The following is a 22,563-nucleotide window of genomic DNA, read 5'->3' on the forward strand; positions in this document are numbered from 1 at the left end:
GTAACCAGTACATGGTACTCTGCTGGACAGCTACTATCAAAAAACCCCAAAAAAGGGCTTCCCTGGTGGCGCGGTGGTGGGGAGTCTGCCTGCCGATGCGGGGGACGCGGGTTCGTGCCCCGGTCTGGGAGGATCCCGCGTGCCGCGGAGTGGCTGGGCCCGTGGGCCGTGGCCGCTGAGCCTGCGCGTCTGAGCCTGTGCTCCGCAAGGGGAGAGGCCGCAGCGGTGAGAGGCCCGCACACCGCAAAAAAAAAAACAACCCAAAAAACAAAACCAACAACCCAGGAAATTAACAAGTGTTAGTGAGGATATGGAAAAATTGGAACGCTTGTGCGCTATTGGTGGGAATATAGAATAGTGCAACCACTACAGTACTTCAAAAACTTAAGAATAGAACTATCTTACGATTGAAAAATCACACTTCTGGGTTTATATCCAAAAGAACTGAAAGCAGGGCTTTGAAGAGATATTTGCACACCCATGTTCATAGCACCATTCACAATAGCCAAGAGGTGGAATCAACCTCAGTGGATAAACAAAATGTGATACATACATACAATAGGATATTATTCAGCTTGAAAAATGAAGGAAATCCTGTCATATGCTACAACATGCATGAACCTTGAAGACATCATGCTAAGTGAAATAAACCAGTCACAAAAAGAAATACTGTATGATTCCACTTATATATGGTGTCTAAAGAAGTCAAAATCATAGAAACAAAAAGTAGAATTATGGTTACCAGGGGCTGGGTGGGGTGGGGAAGGGGAGCTGTTGTTTAATGGATATAGCGTTTCATATTTGCAAGATGAGAAAGTTCTGGAGACCTGCTTCACAAAAATGTGACACTACTTGACACTACTAAACTGTACACTTAAAAATATTTAAGACGTTAAATTTTGTTATATGTTTTTTATCACAATAAAAAAAAGAAATATGAAGCTGAAGAATTATTTCACTCTTCTCCATTGTAGAATTAGATTATTCAGAAATCCAAGAAACCCTTTTGGATTTTAAAACAATACTTTTAGGACACAAGGAATGTAAATTGAGAGAAACTGTCTGGAAACGACTAACTAAACAACTTAGTATAACATTTTCCAGAATGTGTTTTGTAGAACACTAGTTCCTTGGGATGTTAACATGAGCTAAATTATGTAGTCTAAATTGTTTGAGAAGTGCTAGATTAAACTTATATTTTAAAATATAAGTTCTTTACTCTGGGACATCTTAAAATCTTTTATAGTCTAATATGCATTTTTAATCTCTGAGGAAAGATACATGTTTCCCAAGCTTATCTGATCACAGAAGTCTTTTTTTTTTTTTCATGGAACATCTCTGAGGGGTAATCTTATAGAAAACACATTTTGAGAAACAATGATAGAATATAGAGAACTAAAAAATATTTAACTGGTTTAAGCAAAATTTTAATTAGACTGGTGAGCTAAAACAGTTTCAAATAAGTGCTGAAAATAAGAGGCAATACTGCTAACAACAACAAGTTAAAAAAAAATACCAGAGGATCAATCTCTAGCTGGTGTCCTTTACTGTGCATTGAATGTCCTCAGAGTGCTTAGCAGAGGACTAACCTTGCATATAGTTAGTGTAAATATTTTTAAATAACTGAGTGAACTACATAAGTTAGTAAGAAACAAATTTTAACCTTCAAATATTTCACCAATAAATCGTTCAGAATTTGGAAACCTAAATATTTCTTTAGATGTCTCAAAGAAGTTATGACATTGCCTTCTAAATTTCAAAATTCTCATATCTAGTTCAAATGTGAGACTTGAAAATTATATAATTGCCTGTGGTCATCATCAAAACTGTGGCTGCACTACTGAATCCTTACAGTCATTTTGTCAACGGCAGGCAGGCTAACTTTTTCGAGACATAAATCAGATCATGTCACTCTGATATTCACCATTCCAATCCCCCAATTCAAAACTCTAATGACATAGTATTGTATTCTCAATAAAATCCAAACTCCTTACCTAGGCCCCTGAGGGTCTACATGATATAGTCCTTGCTTACCTTACTGACATCATCACCTACCTCTCCTTCCTCACTCAGTCCTTCCTTGAACACACCTAACTTATTTTTGATTCTAGAACTTTGCTTTCTACCTAAAGGCCTTTTCTCTTATTACCCTTCATATTGTAAACATCCTCCCTTTTATGCCCTTCATATTGTTGGATCTTTCATTTCATTTTTGTTATTACTCAAGCGTCACCTCCTCAGAGTAAGATCTTCCTAGGTCACCTTATCTAAATAGTACCTCTGTTACTCTCTAGCTTCTTACCCTACTTCCTCAGTTTTCTTCATATAATTTATTACTTCCTGACATATTATTTTTACTGACTTTCTCTCACCCACTGAATGTAAGCTCTATAGGGGAGGGACACTGTTTTGTTGTCTCCAATATTCCATGTCTAGGTCTCAGGAACTGGGAATGTTCAATAAATTTTTGTTGAAACAATAGAATATGACACTTTCTGATATTAATACCAAACGAGTGAAATATAAATAGCTTGTAGCTTTTTAACTTTATCCTTCATAATGCTAATGGACATTCAATGATCTATTTGTTTTTTTTGTTGGGGAGGGTGATTATTTTTGTCACTAGTCAAAAGTCAGTCAACAAATATTTATTGTAAACCTACTGAGAGTCAGTCACTATTCTAGTAATCATGCTTAAGAAAAAATTATGGCTTAGGAAAAAAACAGTGACTAACCTTAGGATATCTGTTGTTAGATTGGATTAGTTTTTAGGTCTAATTCTACTCTGAGAGTTTTAAGAATATACAAAGGATGACTGACAGAAGAAAATGATTAGCTTGCCATTCTTTGTTTAGAATTCTTCAAAGTATAATAGGAATCTAACAAGTAGATGATGAACTTTAAACAATCGTTCATTGTTTAAACATTTAAATGGTTATTGGTCCTGAAGTGAAAAGGAAATATTAATCAATTAATTATATTATGAAAAAAACTGAAAAATATCACCTGCTTCTCCAGTTCTATTCTGTTGTTGGTCCCTCTGGATTAAAAAAAAAATTTTGTGTTAAAATACCCAGTGAATAGCAGTGATCTTAAAGTTAATTTTATGAACTAATGAATGTATACACCCATGTAACCACCACCCTAATCTAGATACAGACCATTTTCATTACTCCACAAAGTTCCCTTATGCTCCTTTCCCAGTCAGTTCCCACCCACCATAGACAAACACTAATTAAACTTTTATCCCCATAGATTGAATTTGCCTGTTCTTAAGCATTATATAAACAGAACTATGCCGTATGTACTCTTTTGTGTAAGGCTTCTTTCACCCAACATAACATTTTTGAGATTCATCATGTTGTTGATTACATCCATAGTTCATTCTTTTGCATTGCTGAGTAGTGGTCCACTATATGGCTACACTATAATTTGTTTATCCATTCACATTTGAGTTGTTTCTAGTTTGGAGCTATTATGAATAAAATTGCTGTGAACGTTATTGCTCAAGCCTTTGTGTGGATATGTTTTCATCTCCCTTGGACAAATAGCTATGAGTGGAATTGCTGAGTCATTGGGTAGATATATGCTTAACTAACATGATGGGAAACTGCTAAACAGTTTTCCAAAGTTATTCATCATTTTGCACTCCTACCAGCAATGTATGAGAGCTCCTGTTTCTCTACATTCTCACCAACATTTGGCGCTGTCAATCCAATAAATCTTTGCCTATCATAAGTTCTCAAAGATGTCCTCATATGTTCCTTCTAGAAGTTTATAGCTTTAGTTTTTATATTTAGGTCAATGATATATCTCAAATTATTTTTTGTGAAGTGTATGAGGTGGGGGTTGAGGTTCATTTTTTTCATATATTTACCCCATTGCTGTAATACCGTTTGCTGAAAAAACTTTTCCCTGTTGCATAGCCTTGGCACCTTTGCAAAAATCAAGTGACTTACACATGAGGGTCTATTTCAGGACTTTCTGTTCTGGTTTATTGATCTATTTGTCTGTTCTTACGATACTCCCACATTGTTTTGATTATTGTAACTTTATAGTAAATTTATTTTTGGCTGCGTTGGGTCTTGTTGGGTCTTGTTGGGTCTGCGTTGTTGTGTGTGGGCTTTCTCTAGTTGCGGCAAGTGGGGGCTACTCTTTTTAGCGGTGCACGGGCTTCTCATTGCAGTGGCTTCTCTTGTTGCGGAGCACAGGCCGTAGAGTGTGCGAGTTTCAGTAGCTGTGGTGTGTGGGCTCTGTAGCCATGGCTCACGGGCTCTAGAGCGCAGTCTCAGTAGTTGTGGTGCACAGGCTTAACTGCTCTGAAGCATGTGGGATCTTCCCAGACCAGGGATCGAACCCATGTCCCCTGCATTGGCAGGCGGATTCTTAACCACTGTGCCACCAGGAAAGTCCCTATAGTAAAATTTTGAAATCAGGTAGTGTAAGTCCATCAGCTTTGTTTTATTTTTTTCCAAGATTGGGTTTTGTTTTTCCATATAAATTTTAATATCAACTTGTCAACTTCTAAAAACTGCCTGTTGAGATTTTGATTGTGGTTGAATTGAATCTATGTTTATAAACTTTGAGAGAATTGAGTTTTTAAATCTATAAACATGGTACATATCTCTCTACTTATTTTGGTCTTTTAAAATTTCCCTGTGAAATATTTCTTAGTTTTCAATGTCTAGGTCTTATAGTAAGTACTAAAGTAATGTTATTGAATTAAAGTCTCTTCTTTCATTTACTACCAAAATGTGGTTTAAACCCTTTGAGCATTCCTCAGCACCTAGCCATCATCCTATAATTCCACCTCCATTACTCTGTTGAAACCACATATCCATAGCCATCAGTGGTCTCCTTATTATTTCTAAATCCTTATTTTTCCTTGCCTCTCTGTAGCTGTTAAAGCCATTTACAACCTCCCCTTTGAAACTCCCTGTGCACTTGGCTTTCATTCTCCTTTAACTTCTCGTACTACCTATTCTGACTCTTCTTTCCTTGTTTACCCCCTAACCATGAGTATTCCATAAGACTCAGCACTCAACTGTTTGGCTTGTGTTCTGCTTGCTGCTTCTGCCTTATAGAACCAGTGATTCATAACCTAAATATAAATTCAACCATCTTCCAAGTGTAGGATTTCAAAATTTACATATATCCCCATCCATCTATCTTTTGTGAAATGAGTGAGAAATTTTAAAATACTCTCAGCCCTAACCCTTTCTCTAAACATAAATCATATAACTTCAAATGCCTTCTATACTCATGAGTCATCAATTGCCATCTCAATCTTAATATATGAAAATCTAAACTTACTATCTTCTCTCCTCCCTATTATCTTCAGCTCCTCCTCCTAACCCCTAATTTTTTCCAGTAACACTGGCTCAAAATCTAGAAATCATAACTGAGGCCTTTTTCATCTGTCATAGCCAATTAGTGAGGAAGTTTTTTCAGTGTTTTCCATTTAATAGTTTTCACCTGTCCTTTCTCTTCCATCTCCAGTCACCCCTTTGAACTTTGCATAGAAACACGTCAAAAATTACTTCAAATATCTTTTCTGACCACAATGGCATAAAACTAGAAATCAACCACAGAAAAAGAAATGAGAAAAAGCCAATTACATGAAGATTAAACAACATGCTACTTAAAAAAAACCAATGGGTCAATGAGGAAATCAAACAGGAAATTTAAAAATACCTTGAGCCAGGGCCTCCCTGGTGGCGCAGTGGTTGAGAGTCCGCCTGCCGATGCAGGGGATACGGGTTCGTGCCCCGGTCTGGGAGGATCCCATATGCCGCGGAGCGGCTGGGCCCGTGAGCCATGGCCGCTGGGCCTGCGCGTCCGGAGCCTGTGCTCCGCAGCGGGAGAGGCCACAACAGTGAGAGGCCCGCATACCGCAAAAAAAAAAAAAAAAAAATACCTTGAGCCAAATGAAAATGAAAACACAACCATACAAAATCTATGGGATGTAGCAAAAGCAGTCCTGAAAGGAAGTTCATAGTGATACAGCCCTTCCTCAAGAAAACAAAAAAAGTCTCAAATAAACAACTTGACCTACCACCTAAAAGAATCAGAAAAAGAAGAACAAACAAAACGTAAAGTCAACAGAAGGGAGGAAATAATAAAGATCAGAGAGGAAATAAATAAAAATAGAGATTAAAAAACAATAGAGGGCAAGAGGGGGAAGATGGCGGAAGCATAAGACACAGAGATCACCTTCCTCCCCACAGATACATCCGAAATACATCTACACGTGGAACAACTCCTACAGAACACCCACTGAACGTTGGCAGAAGACCTCAGACCTCCCAAAAGGCAAGAAACTCCCCACGTACCTGGGTAGGGCAAAAGAAAAAAGAATAAACAGAGACAAAAGAATAGGGATGGGGGCCTCCCTGGTGGCGCAGTGGTTGAGAGTCCGCCTGCCGATGCAGGGGATACGGGTTCGTGCCCCGGTCTGGGAGGATCCCATATGCCGCGGAGCGGCTGGGCCCGTGAGCCATGGCCGCTGGGCCTGCGCGTCCGGAGCCTGTGCTCCGCAACGGGAGAGGCCACGACAGTGAGAGGCCCGCATACCGCAAAAAAAAAAAAAAAAAAAAAAAAAAAAAGAATAGGGACGGGACCTGCACCAGTGGGAGGGAGCTGGGAAGGAGGAAAGGTTTCCATACACTAGGAGCCCCTTCGCGGGCAGAGACTGCAGGTGGCAGAGGGGGGAAGCTTTGGAGCCATGGAGGAGAGCACAGCAACAGGGGTGCAGAGGGCACAGCGGAGAGATTCCTGCACAGAGGATCGGTGCCGACCAGCACTCACCAGTCCGAGAGGCTTGTCTGCTCACCCGCCGGGGTGGGCGGAGGCTGGGAGCTGAGGCTCGGGCTTTGGTGGGATCCCAGGGAGAGGGCTGGGGTTGGTGGCGTGAACACAGCCTGAAGGGGTTAGTGCACCACGGCTAGCCAAGAGGGAGTCCGGGGAAAAGTCTGGACCTGCCGAAGAGGCAAGAGACTTTTTCTTCCCTCTTTGTTTCCTGGTGCGTGAGGAGAGGGGATTAAGAGTGCTGCTTAAAGGAGCTCCAGAGACAGGCACGAGCCGCGGCCATCAGCGCGGACCCCAGAGACGGGCATGAGACGCTAAGGCTGCTGCTGCCGCCACCAAGAAGCCTGTGTGCGAGCACAGGTCACTCTCCACACCTCCCCCTCCCGGGAGCCTGTGCAGCCCGCCACTGCCAGGGTCCCGGGATCCAGGGACAACTTCCCTGGGAGAACGCACGCGCGCCTCAGGCTGCTGCAACGTCATGCTGGCCTCTGCCGCCGCAGGCTCGCCCCACATCCGTGCCCCTCCCTCCCCCCGGCCTGAGTGAGCCAGAGCCCCCGAATTGGCTGCCCGTTTAACACCATCCTGTCTGAGCGAAGAACAGACGCCCTCCAGTGACCTAAACGCAGAGGCAGAGCCAAATCCAAAGCTGAGCCCTGGGAGCTGTGCTAACAAAGAAGACAAAGGGAAATTTCTCCCAGCAGCCTCAGGAGCAGTGGATTAAATCTCCACAATCAACTTGATGTACCCTGCATCTGTGGAATACCTGAATAAATAAATCGCAAATTGAGGAGGTGGATTTGAGAGCAAGATATATTATTTTTTCCCCTTTTCCTCTTTTTGTGAGTATGTATGTGTATGCTTCTGTGTGAGACTTTGTATAGCTTTGCTTTCACCATTTGTCCTAGGGTTCTGTCCATCCATTTTTTGTTGTTGTTGTTGTTTTTTTACTTTAACAAAAAATATTTTTCTTAATAATAATTTTTTTATTTTAATAACTCTATTTTATCTTACTCTACTTTATTTTATTTTATCCCCTTTCTTCCTCTTTCTTTCTTTCTTTCTTTCTTTCTTTCTTTCTTTCTTTCTTTCTTTCTTTCTTTCTTTCTACTTTTTCTCCCTTTTATTCTGAGCCGTGTGGATAAAAGGCTCTTGGTGCTGCAGCCAGGAGTCAGTGCTGTGCCTCTGAGGTGGGACAGCCAACTTCAGGACACTGGTCCACAAGAGACCTCCCAGCTCCACATAATATCAAATGGTGAAAATCTCCCAGAGATCTCCATCTCAACACCAGCACCCAGCTTCACTCAATGACCAGCAAGCTACAGTGCTGGACACCCTATGCCAAACAACTATCAAGACAGGAACACAACCCCACCCATTAGCAGAGAGGCTGCCTAAAATCATAATAAGGTCACAGACACCCCAAAACACACCACCAGACATGGACCTGGCCACCAGAAAGACAAGATCCAGCCTCATCCACCACAACACAGGCACTAGTCCCCTCCACCAGGAAGCCTACACAACCCACTGAACCAACTTTAGTCACTGGGGACAAACACCAAAAACAATGGGAACTACGAACCTGCAGCCTGCAAAAAGGAGACCCCAAACACAGCAAGATAAGCAAAATGAGAAGACAGAAAAACACATAGCAGGAGAAGGAGCAAGATAAAAACCCACCAGACCTAACAAATGAAGAGGAAATAGGCAGTCTACCTGAAAAAGAATTCAGAATACTGATAGTACAGATGATCCAAAATCCTGGAAATAGAACAGAAAAATGCAAGAAACATTTAACAAGGACCTAGAAGAACTAAAGAGGAAAGAAGCAATGAAGAACAACACAATAAATGAAATTAAAAATACGCTAGAAGGGATCAACAGCAGAATAACTGAGGCTGAAGAATGGATAAGTGACCTGGAAGATAAAATAGTGGAAATAACTACCACAGAGCAGAAGAAATAAAAAAGAATGAAAAGAACTGAGGACAGTCTCAGAGACCTCTGGGACAACATTCGAATTATAGGGGCCCCAGAAGAAGAAGAGAAAAAGAAAGGGACTGAGAAAATATTTGAAGAGATTATAGTTGAAAACTTCCCTAATATGGGAAAGGAAATAGTTAATCAAGTCCAGGAAGCACAGAGAGTCCCATACAGGATAAATCCAAGGAGAAACATGCCAGGACACATATTAATCAAACTGTCAAAACTGAAATACAAAGAAAACATATTAAAAGCAGCAAGGGAAAAACAACAAATAACACACAAGGGAATCCCCATAAGATTAACAGCTGATCTTTCAGCAGAAACTCTGCAAGCCAGAAGGGACTGGCAGGACATATTTAAAGTGATGAAGGAGAAAAACCTACAAGCAAGATTACTCTACCCAGCAAGGATCTCATTCATATTTGATGGAGAATTTAAAATCTTTATAGACAAGCAAAAGCTGAGAGTTCAGCACCACCAAACCAGCTTTACAACAAATGCTAACGGAACTTCTCTAGGCAAGAAACACAAGAGAAGGAAAAGACCTACAATAACAAACCCAAAACACTTAAGAAAATGGGAATAGGAATGTACATATCAATAATTACCTTGAATATAAATGGATTAAATGCTCCCACCAAAAGACATAGACTGGCTGAATTGATCCAAAAACAAGACCCATATATATGCTGTCTACAAGGACCCACTTCAGACCTAGGGACACATACAGACTGAAAGTGAGGGGATGGAAAAAGATATTCCATGCAAATAGAAACCAAAACAAAGCTGGAGTAGCAATTCTCATGTCATACAAAATAGACTTTAAAATAAAGACTATTACAAGAGACAAAGAGGACACTACATACTGATCAAGTGATCGATCCAAGAAGAAGATATAACAATTGTAAATATTTATGCACCCAACATAGGAGCACCTCAATACATAAGGCAAATACTAACAGCCATAAAAGGGGAAATCAACAGTAACACATTCATAGTAGGAGACTTTAACACCCCACTTTCACCAATGGACAGATCATCCAAAATGAAAATAAATAAGGAAACATAAGCTTTAAATGATACATTAAACAAGATGGACTTAATTGATATTTATAGGACATTCTATCCAAAAACAACAGAATACACATTTTTCTCAACTGCTCATGGAATATTCTCCAGGATAGATCATATCTTGGGTCACAAATCAAGCCTTGGTAAATTTAAGAAAATTGAAATTGTATCAAGTATCTTTTCCTACCACAATGCTATGAGACTAGATATCAATTACAGGAAAAGATCTGTAAAAAATACAAACACATGGAGGCTAAACAATACACTACTTAATAACGAAGTGATCACTAAAGAATTCAAAGAGGAAATAAAAAACTACCTAGAAACAAATGACAATTGAGACACGACGACCCAAAACCTATGGGATGCAGCAAAAGCAGTTCTAAGAGGGAAGTTTATAGCGATACAATCCTATCTTAAGAAACAGGAAACACCTCGAATAAACAACCTAACTTTGCACCTAAAGCAATTAGAGAAAGAACAAAAACCCCCCAAAGTTAGCAGAAGGAAAGAAATCATAAAGATCAGATCAGAAATAAATGAAAAAGAAATGAAGGAAACAATAGCAAAGGTCAATAAAACTAAAAGCTGGTTCTTTGAGAAGATAAACAAAATTGATAAACCATTAGCCAGACTCATCATAAAAAGAGGGAGAAGACTCAAGTCAATAGAATTAGAAATGAAAAAGAAGAAGTAACAACTGACACTGCAGAAATACAAAAGATCATGAGAGATTACTACAAGCAACTCTATGCCAATAAAATGGACAACCTGGAAGAAATGGACAAATTCTTAGAAATGCACAACCTGCCAAGACTGAATCAGGAAGAAATAGAAAATATGAACAGACCAATCACAAGCACTGAAATTGGAACTGTGATTAAAAATCTTCCAACAAACAAAAGCCCAGGACCAGATGGCTTCACAGGCGAATTCTATCAAACATTTAGAGAAGAGCTAACACCTATCCTTCTCAAACTCTTCCAAAATATAGCAGAAGGAGGAACACTCCCAAACTTATTCTACAAGGCCACAATCACCTTGATACCAAAACCAGACAAGGATGTCACAAAGAAAGAAAACTACAGGCCAATATCACTGATGAACATAGATGCAAAAATCCTCAACAAAATACTAGCAAACAGAATCCAACAGCATATTAAAAGGATCATACAACACGATCAAGTGGGGTTTATTCCAGGAATGCAAGTATTCTTCAATATATGCAAATCAATCAACGTGATACACCATATTAACAAATTGAAGGAGAAAAACCATATGATCATCTCAATAGATGCAGAGAAAGCTTCCAACAAAATTCAACACCCATTTATGATAAGAACTCCCGAGAAAGTAGGAATAGAGGGAACTTTCCTCAAGATAATAAAGGCCATATATGACAAACCCACAGCCAACATCATCCTCAATGGTGAAAAACTGAAAGCATTTCCACTAAGATCAGGAACAAGGTTGCCCACTCTCACCACTATTATTCAACATAGTTTTGGAAGTTTTAGCCAGAGCAATCAGAGAAGAAAAGGAAATAAAAGGAATCCAAATCAGAAAAGAAGAAGTAAAGCTGTCACTGTTTGCAGATGACATGATACTATACATAGAGAGTTCTAAAGATGCTACCAGAAAACTACTAGAGCTAATCAATGAATTTGGGAAAGTAGCAGGATACAAAATCAATTCACAGAAATCTCTGGCATTCCTATACACTAATGATGAAAAATCTGAAAGTGAAATCAAGAAAACACTCCTATTTACCACTGCAACAAAAAGAATAAAATATCTAGGAATAAATGTACCTAAGGAGACAAAAGACGTGTATGCAGAAAATTATAAGACACTGATGAAAGAAATTAAAGATGATACAAATAGATGGAGAGATGTACCATGTTCTTGGATTGGAAGAATCAACATTGTGAAAATGACTCTACTACCCAAAGCAATCTACAGATTCAATGCAATCCCTATCAAACTACCACTGGCATTTTTCACAGAACTAGAACAAAAAATTTCACAATTTGTATGGAAACACAAAAGACCCCGAATAGCCAAAGCAATCTTGAGAACGAAAAATGGAGCTGGAGGAATCAGGCTCCCTGACTTCAGACTATACTACAATGCTACAGTAATCAAGACAGTGTGGTACTGGCACAAAAACAGAAAGATAGATCAATGGAACAGGATAGAAAGCCCAGAGACAAACCCACGCACATATGGTCACCTTATCTTTGATAAAGGAGGCAGGAATGTACAGTGGAGAAAGGACAGCCTCTTCAATAAGTGGTGCTGGGAAAACTGGACAGGTACATGTAAAAGTATGAGATTAGATCACTCCCTAACACCATACACAAAAATAAGCTCAAAATGGATTAAAGACCTAAATGTAAGGCCAGACACTATCAAACTCTTAGAGGAAAACATAGGCAGAACACTCTATGACATAAATCACAGCAAGATCCTTTTTGACCCACCTCCTAGAGAAATGGAAATAAAGACAAAAATAAACACATGGGACCTAATGAAACTTAAAAGCTTTTGCACAGCAAAGGAAACCATAAACAAGACCAAAAGACAACCCTCAGAATGGGAGAAAATACTTGCAAATGAAGCAACTGACAAAGGATTAATCTCTAAAATTTATAAGCAGCTCATGCAGCTCAATAACAAAAAAACAAACAACCCAATCCAAAAATGGGCAGAAGACCTAAATAGACATTTCTCCAAAGAAGATATACAGACTGCCAACAAACACATGAAAGAATGCTGAACATCATTAATCATTAGAGAAATGCAAATCAAAAATACAATGAGATATCATCTCACACCAGTCAGAATGGCCATCATCAAAAAATCTAGAAACAATAAATGCTGGAGAGGGTGTGGAGAAAAGGGAACATTCTTGCACTGCTGGTGGGAATGTGAATTGATACAGCCACTATGGAGAACAGTATGGAGGTTCCTTAAAAAACTACAAATAGAACTACCATATGACCCAGCAATCCCACTACTGGGCATATACCCTGAGAAAACCATAATTCAAAAAGAGTCATGTACCAAAATGTTCATTGCAGCTCTATTTACAATCGCCAGGAGATGGAAATAACCTAAGTGTTCATCATCGGATGAATGGATAAAGAAGATGTGTCACATATATACAATGGAATATTACTCAGCCATAAAAAGAAACGAAATTGAGCTATTTGTAGTGAGGTGGATGGACCTAGAGTCTGTCATACAGAGCGAAGTAAGTCAGAAAGAGAAAGACAAATACCGTATGCTAACACACATATATGGAATTTAACAAAAAAAAATGTCATGAAGAACCTAGGGGTAAGACAGGAATAAAGACACAGACCTACTAGAGAATGGACTTGAGGATATGGGGAGGGGGAAGTGTAACCTGTGACAAAGCGAGAGAGTGGCATGGACATATATACACTACCAAACGTAAAAAAGATAGCTAGTGGGAAGCAGACGCAGAGCACAGGGAGATCAGCTCGGTGCTTTGTGACCACCTAGAGGGGTGGGATAGGGAGGGTTGCAGGGAGGGAGATGCAAGAGGGAAGAGATATGGGAACATATGTATATGTATAACTGATTCACTTTGTTATAAAGCAGAAACTAACAAACCATTGTAAAGCAATTATACTCCAATAAAGATGTTAAAAAAAATGTTCCAATTATAGATTGGACATTATCAAAATTAAAATTTTTTATTCTGTGATAGACACTGTTAAGAGAATAAAAAGATAAGCCACAGATTGGGAGAAAATATTTGCAAATAAAGGACCTGTGTCCAGAATGCATAAAGAATTTGCATAATTCAACAAGAAAAGAAACCACCCAAATTTTTATTGAAAACAGATATTCAGATGGAAAATTAGCATGTGAAAAGATGCTCAACATCATTAGACTTTAGGGAAATACAAATTAAAACTATAGCAATATAACATTTTATACCTATTAGAATGGCTAAAATCTTAAAAACTGATAATACTGAGTACTAAAAAAAAATGTGAAGCAACTGGAACCCTCACGCACTGCTCGTGGGAATGCAAAATAGTACAGTCGCTTTGGAAAAAGTTTGGCAGTTTCTTATAAAGTTAAACATATACTTATTATGCAACCCAAGAATCCTACTCCCAGGTATTGACTCAGGTGAAATAAAATTTATATTCACATAAAATCCCATACATGTTTATAGAAGCTTTATTCATAATCACTAAAACGTACCAAAATGCCTCTCAACAGGTAAATGAATAAACTGTACTACACCCATACAATGTAATACTTAGCAATAAAAAAGACCAATCTATTGACTTATGCAACTACATGGATGAAGCTGAAATACATTTTGCTAAGTGAAAGAAGCCAGACTCCAAAGGCTACATAGAATATATTTCCATTTATATGACATTTTGGAAAAGACAAAACTATAGAAGCAGAAAACAGGTCCACTGTTTCCAGGCTTTGGAAGTAGAGAGAGGGGCTGACTACAAAGGGTCAACACTAGGGGACTTTAGGGGTGATGGAACTGTTCTGTATGGTTCTGTAATGCTGGATATATGAAACTCTATTTGTTAAAACCTGCACATCACTGCACATCACAAAGAAGTTTTACTTCTTAAAAATCAATCAGGAGGGCCTCCCTGGTGGCGCAGTGGTTAAGAGTCCGCCTGCCGATGCAGGGGATACGGGTTCGTGCCCCGGTCCGGGAGGATCCCATATGCCGCGGAGCGGCTGGGCCCGTGAGCCATGGCCGCTGAGCCTGCGCATCCGGAGCCTGTGCTCCGCAACGGGAGAGGCCACAACAGTGAGAGGCCCGCATACCGCAAAAAAAAAAAAAAAAAAAAAAAAAAAAATCAATCAGGAATTCAGATAAACTCAAGATGAAATGCAGATGACCACAAATGAATCTAACTGCATTATAAATGAGTGACATAGTCATAATCAAGTGGGTAGGGAAGACAGGAGCTATCCTAAGTAACTTTGGAAAACAGTGTTTTGACTGGATACTCTAATACTATATACTATATAATAGGCTAGAAAATATCACCCCAAAGATACCCAGGTCCTATCCCCTGGAACCTGTGTTACTTTATATGACAAGAAAAAGGGGGAGGGTCTTTCAGATGTTATTAAGATTTTGAAATGAGAAGATTATCTGAATTATCCAGGTGGACTCTAATGCAATGACTTGTTCTTATAAAAGAAAGGCAGAGGGAGATTTCACAAACAGAGAGAAGGCCATGTGAAGGCAGAGCAGAGAGAGATTTGAAGATGCTGGCTGTGATGGTTAATTGCATGTGTCAACTTGGCTAGGATTTGGTATCCAGTTGTTAAGTCAAACACCATTCTAGATATTGTTGTGAAGGTATTTTTTAATGTGATTAACATTTAAATCAGCAGACTTTTCAGCAAAGCAGATTACTCTGGCTATGGTTTATCCAATCAGCTGAAGGCCTTAGGAGCAAAGACAGGTTTCCCAAAGAAGTTTTGGCCTCAAGGCTGTAACATCGAAACCCTGCCTGAGTTTCTAGCCAGCCAGGTTTCCCTGCAGATTTCAGACCCAAATTGAAAAATCAACCCTTACCTAAATTTCCAGCCTGCCAACTTGTCCTACAGATTTCAGAAGTGCAACCTGAATAATCATGAAAACCAGTTCCTTAAAATAAATCAAGTTGATAAACGAGAGTGAGAAAAGGGAGGAAGGGAGGAAGGAAGAGGGGGAGGGAGGAAAAAGGATGGTGCTATTGGTTCTGTTTCTCTGAAAACCTAACATAATGACCTTGGAAATTGGAGTGATGTGGACACAAGCCAAGGAACATCAGCAGCCACCAGAAGCTGAAACATGCAAGGAATGGATTCTCCCATAGCCTCAGGAGAAAGCATGGTCTTGCCTTGATTGTGGCCCAGTAAAACCGATTTTGGACTTCCAACTGCAAGAGAATAAATTCCTGTTGTTTCAAATCCACCAAGTTTGTGGTAATTTGCTACAGCAGCCATAGAAAAGTAGTATGACCTATAATAAATTTCTCACAAGGTCTGAGGTCACAATCCTGAAACTACATGTATCCTAGGGTTGAACAGAAAGTAAATAAGTTGTAGGTAATAAAAGCCAGATTTCTCACTGCCAGAGAAAGGAGTTATACAAATAAGCAAAAGGGTAATAAATGAGCCTCATGTTGCTGAAGTTATCTGTATAAGCTCATGTTTGTTTTGTTTTGTTCTGAGCATTTAGTTAGTTAGATAGACACATATATGTACAGATAGATTAGTAAACATTCATCTGTTTCCTAGCTCTGTCTACTGAGAGATCCTGGCTTTGTCCACTGAGTAGTAGTGATACCCCAGTAATTATTGTGTGCTCCTTTGAGGATAAATCAGAGTCTTGACTGATTTTGGAATATTCCTCTCATATACTGAGAATACCTTTCGTAATTGTTGAGAAAAAATTATTCTAAACATATTAAAATAGCTTTTTTCTTAAACATGATAAGATATGCTGTGTTAGTTGTTAGACTACATGAGAGAGGGTTCTGGAACTGGAACCTCATATTTCTGAAATCTTGTTGAGTAGAAGTAGAGACGAATTGCTGTTCTGAAGATTACAGCAGATTTCATCTATCTTTAGGAGAATATTGCTCTTTAAAAAATTGCCTTTAGAAGGCTATTTGATCATACAAAGTTATTTTTGTGATCTGTATTAGAAACACTGAACTTGCCTTCACCAGTTGGAGGACCTGTGACATTCAAACACAACCAAATAACTGATTCCTTCCTCCTCTTACCTTATACCTAGATGGTATTCAATCAAATATACTTAAGGTATACTTTTCCAATTTTAGGTGTTAGGAGTATCAAACAACAAGACAATCAGTTATTATCACCTGGAACTTATCATTGCATAATGCCTCCTAATTGGTTTAACTCTAATTCCTCCCAATTCTAACTGTATTGTCTGTTTAATCTTTCTCAGCCATTTCTTTTTTCTTGCAACTCTGGCATTTAAGATATACGTTCCTTATTGGCCTCAGAAATCAAGTCAAAACACTTGAAGATCCTCTACAAATCAGTACCATATCTATTAAACTCAATTTCCTACTACGTATTATTCTCCACTCCAATTAGGTCTATTCTTGAATTTCCTCCACATACATTAAATTTGTGATTGCATTTTTCTTTTGCTCATGATATTGTCTCCCTTACGTAGAAAGTCCTCCCTGCCTCCTTTACCAATTCAGTTCAACTCTATAAATTCAACAAGCATTTAATGAAATCCTACTAAACACTAGCCAGTGAAGTTAAGCAATAAAAAATGTAAACTAGAAAAAGGCATCAACCTTATACTCAAGAATTTTATCATCTACATACCTTTAAAGTCCTAATTCAAGTCCTACCTCCTCAATGAATCCTTCCTAAGCTTTCCGGTCCATGATGGACTTTCTTTTCTAATTCTTAAAGCACTCAATCTCTTCTCTAGCAGAAACCAAGTTATAAGCTGTAGAATTTGATTATCAACTATTTTATTCACATGTGCTTTTGTTTCCTAAGTTTTGTCTCCTCAACTAAATTATAAGTTCCTTGGGTATAAGACTATATCTTTTAGCTCTTTTATATGCCCTCAAAATGTCACACACACTATAGATACTTTAAAAGCACTTATTTTATTTTACCTCTTTTATTGACACATGATAAATCTAACCATACTGGTTTGCTAGACATTTCTCTAAAGTAAAAATAAACCATGGAATCAGTGGGTTTCCCAAGGCTAAAACCAGTTTTGAACCTCTTACTAAATAATAAGCCAGTTACATTTCTATCCTTTCTCATATATAGTAAATGTCTTTATTACATCAAAACTACCAATTAATTAAATCATAGGGACAATAAAATTAATAGTTGGTATAAAAAGAAAAATTCCAGGTTTTTAACTGAAATTTTCACCTTTCAACCAGCTGTTGAAGGTTTTTTAAAACACAATCCAAAGTTTCCTTAAATTCTATCATTAGTTACGCCATCCTTTTGACTTCTAAAAAGTTTGGGAAGGTTTACTTTAATACAATTGTGATATGTTATGGACACCCTGAAGAAGCAAGATTGATTCTCACCTAAAATTTGGTTTGGATATTGAGATTGATGACACCACACATTCCAATAGGGTATGAAAAAGTTATTACTCATATGATAACATTTTCTGGGGAGAGCAGACCAGGCCTCACAAGCTGGTCTGAAAATGGCTTGATAGAGCAGAGAAGGGAGACTGGCTTTGGATTTTTATGGTGGTTAGGGGTGAGCCATGGCAAATGTTCCTATACATGGTTTGAACTTCCCACTGATGCCAAAGAAGGAAACACCTGTGCTTTCTTACCAGCTTGACCAGATGTGGGGCAGAAGGGAAGAAAACAGGGTGAGGCTCAAAATCTTTCAGCAGTCACACATCAAGATATGGATCAGACTCTTTATTTCTTGATAACTCAATACAACTAATTTTTAAAAGCACAAAGATATTGAGCAATTATGTTTATATAATTTCATCAAATTTTAATTATCTTCATTTAAGCTATATAACTGATTGACAAGCAAATACTACATATAAAACATAAAGGTGAATTTTTTGTTGAAGACAGGAAACAAATTTTAAATGTTCTTCAAAAAAGTTTAAGCAAAAATAAATATTAACAGTATCACAATTAATGCAACCAACCAATTTTCAGAAATTACTCTAGCCTTTCATATTTAATTTCCTTCTACTAAAGCTATTAGAATAAATGATAATATTTTAATTTTTGTTGTATTAGAAGAAAATAACACATTTTATTCACTATCAATAACATAAATTCTTTGAGATCATTATTAAAGTACCACTCTTTTACTGCAGCAGTGAAGCATAGGTTCTGTATGAATATAGCTTGCAAAATCAAAACCAAAATAAATAATGATAGCTAATGCTGCAAATAAAAACAAAAGTAGATGACACAGTCTTAATTTCCTTCAATATTTGAATAAATATAATCAAATAATGTTACTATGGTAACCCATTATTTCTTTAATCAACAAAAGAAAGTGGTCTTCATAGTTTAAGTAATAATGTAAATTTCTGCCTTAGATGATTACAGAGTAGTAAAATAATTCAATAAATTAGTAACTAGTTCAAAATAAAGTAAATTGTGTGGTATTTTGTGAGGAGGATGAAAACTCTTTTACAGAAGAAGGTGTTGAGTTTTGATCCTGTTCAAATGGAAACGGAAAACTAAAATCATCTCTTCCAGCTCCAAATGTATGAGTTGAAGAGTCCGATGGAAAAGAAAAAGTAAAGGTATCTTCTCCTTTTGGTTTCCCAAATAAGTTTCCTGAAGAAGATAAATATTACAATATCATGCTATTCATGTTACATAATATGATTAATTTGGTTATAATCTACCAAATTACAGTATACTGAACACAATAAATAGGGTAACATTGAATAACATATTTAACTGTTTTTCTCTTATGTGTAAAGCATTGTCCTTTGTACTGTGGAAGGTTAAACAGGTCCAAACTTAAACCCCACTTTCATGTAATTTGAATTCAAGTATATAAATAAGTAGTATATAAGGTAGAAAGAGGAGTAATAAATCTCAAATGGAGAGAATAGCACAGAGGAACAGAAATAGGTGTACATAGGAAATATAAGGGTAACAGAAGTCAATTCAGCTTATCAGAAGCATTGAGAAATAACAAAGAGTTATCAAAATGGAATTAATAAAGATGAGCTTGTAAAGACTGCTGAATTTCCAGCTATAGAATCTGGACTTTATTTGATAGATAAGATAAACCCATTAAAAGTTTACAAGCAGAAGGGCTTCCCTGGTGGCGCAGTGGTTGAGAGTCCACCTGCCGATGGAGGGGACACGGGCTCGTGCCCTGGTCCAGGAAGATCCCACATGCCGCGGAGCGGCTGGGCCCGTGAACCATGGCCGCTGAGCCTGCGCGTCCGGAGCCTGTGCTCCGCAACGGGAGAGGCCACAAGAGTGAGAGGCCTGCGTACCGCAAAAAAAAAAAAAAAAAAAGTTTACAAGCAGAGGTATGACAAGATTTGAACTGCTTTATAAGGATTACTCAGGAGAGAATGTGTAGAAAGCCTGGAACAGGAAAATGTTTAGAAATGGGGCTAACAGGAAAGAGATGATGAAAGCTTGGCATTACCTACAAATCATAGAAAAGGGAATGGAGAAAGAAATGCTAGATTTGAGACATACTGTATAAGTCAAATTTATTCAACTATTACTTATTGCATAACTACAATATACTGTTTGTGGCAATGTTCAAGGAAATTGACAGAACAGTGAAAAGGATTTTATAGTTTTAAAAGGAGTTTTTGGGGCTTCCCTGGTGGCACAGTTGTTGAGAGTCCGCCTGCTGATGCAGGGGACGCGGGTTTGTGCCCCGGTCTGGGAAGATCCCACATGCCGCGGAGCGGCTGGGCCCGTGAGCCATGGCCGCTGAGCCTGCACGTCCGGAGCCTGTGCTCCGCAACGGGAGAGGCCACAACAGTGAGAGGCCCGCATACCGCAAAAAAAAAAAGAAAAAAAAAAAAAAAAAAGGAGTTTTTGAAATCAACTTTACATAAAGAATTACTTGGTTAATGATTCCCAGAATTGCCTTTAAGGAAAAATACTGTTTTTCATTCATTATATTATTTAAGACTATAATTATAAAAATATATTTTCAACATCTTAATTAGAATTTTTAATTACTATTAAACAATTTTAAATGTACAGTAATCCAAAGACTTACTTGAAATAAGTCTTTTAAAGCATCTATATTTTTTCCACAGAGAACCAATTCAATTAATACATTAAGCAAAACAATTTACTTTGTGCCACTTTGAAATTTCATATATTTTCAAATATCTCAGTTATTTTACCCTAAATAAAGCTGAGCCAACCAGCAATAGGGTGGGTGGGTAGATGGATGGCTGGAGGGATGGACAGATGGATGGACTGATCCTTGGGTTCTTCCTCTCTTTCTCACTTCAGTACATATCCATAAGACTTAAACAAAGGAAAACAGCTATAACATAGCTATAGATCCAGAAAGAACTAAAAATCTTGAATCTCCCTTTGAAAAATGAATTTGACATTATTTTAATTTCAGAACAAAAGAAGTTCATATGAAGTCTTCATAGAACTCCTGTGATCACCTTAAATAAAATCATAGATTACTGTACAAGATTACTGTGTAGTCTAGGTGCTGTGGAGAATTCAAAGGTAAACAAGAGTCCCTGCCCTCAAAGAACCTATGATTAGAAAATATTTTATGTATATTCATAAATAATGACAGTATAATAATGGTATAGATATAAAAAAGTATTTTAAAAAAGACATTCAGAAAAGTGAGGGAAAGAGCTTTTCTTTCCAAAGTAGAAAATAAATTTTATTTCTATGTTAACAATGACTAAAAATTCAGAAAAATATCTTAAAAATTTATAATTTGTAATAGTATGTGCAGAAGTCGTATACCTAGAATTAACCTAATATGGCTACTTTACTTTTACCATGTTTTAAAAATGACTAATGGAGAGTCAATTCCAATTGCTGTCCGTCTGTTGTTGATCTGGGAGGTTTTCATAGACTCAGTTACTTGATAATATCCTCTTTACTTTCTGTTAGGCAACCAGAGCCCCAAGTTTTACAGCTTGGGGAATAGCCTTCATCTAGGCCCTTTTAGGGAGAGACCTTTTTGGAATGGAATGTCAAAGGGGAAAAATAAAAGGTTCTGTGGAAGGGAACTTGGTCTTGAAAAGATGGTTAGAAAGTGATAGAGTTGAGGACTTCAGGAAGAAAAAGTGGGTAAGAAAGTGTGGGCAGATTTGGGATGCAGTGAGTTCTTCAGTATGGCCAAAGCACAGATTATTTTTATAGGACAAAAAGGTTCAGGAGCTACATTAGAAGCATAATTTGCTACTCCAGGGGAGCCACTAAAGGTATTTAACCAGGGCAATGAGATGGTCAACATTACGCATAAGGAGAGTAATTGGGGTATGATCTATAAGTAAGCTGAAAGGATGAAAAGACCAATCACAATGTTGCTGCAATAGCCCAGGTGAATGGTAATAAGACTTTGAAATATAATGATTTCCATATAATGAAAATAGAAAAGAAAATAAATATTTCAGAGAGAGAACTGATAAAACTTGATGACTAGCTGAATGTAGTCACAGGCACAGAAAGAAGTTAAAATTAACCCTGATGTTCTGAGTCTTGGCAACTAGAATAATGGAGAGACCATTAGGTATATCAGAAAGAGAACAAGTTTGATTTCAGATATACTGAGTTTTTAATGTCAACAGATGCCTTAGATATAAAGAGATATCAATTATATAATTATAAATAAGGTCCTACCAGATGACTTCACTGGTGAATTTTACCAAACATTTAAAGAAGAATTAATTGTCAATCTTTCCCAAGTTCTTCAAAGAAATCAAAGAGGGAACATTTCCAAACTCATTTTATGAGGCCAGCATTACCTTCATACCAAAGCCAGAAAAGGACACTACCAGAAAAAAAACTACAGACCAATATCTCTGATGAATATAGATGCAAAAATTCTCACTAAAATACTTGCAAACTGAATTAAGCAGCATGTTAAAAGGATCATTCATCACGTTCAAGTGGGATTTATACCTGGGATGCAAGGATGGTT

General features: G+C 37.8%; 1 protein-coding gene across 1 annotated transcript in view; it reads right to left on the reverse strand.

Moving 5' to 3' along the window:
* Positions 1-19,029: 19,029 nt before the first annotated feature.
* The window catches only part of LOC309802147 (protein SIX6OS1), a gene marked incomplete at both ends in the record, with an annotated part of 52,785 nt that continues 49,251 nt past the window's right edge, over positions 19,030-22,563 (reverse strand). Inside the window, one exon of the mRNA XM_082617435.1 lies at positions 19,030-19,229. Within this exon, the coding sequence (XP_082473561.1) occupies positions 19,030-19,229 (200 nt within the window). The remainder of the gene's footprint in view (positions 19,230-22,563) is intronic.

The sequence above is a fragment of the Mesoplodon mirus genome (assembly GCF_964341445.2).
Source record: "Mesoplodon mirus genome assembly, chromosome: 4".
Lineage (NCBI taxonomy): Eukaryota > Metazoa > Chordata > Mammalia > Artiodactyla > Ziphiidae > Mesoplodon > Mesoplodon mirus.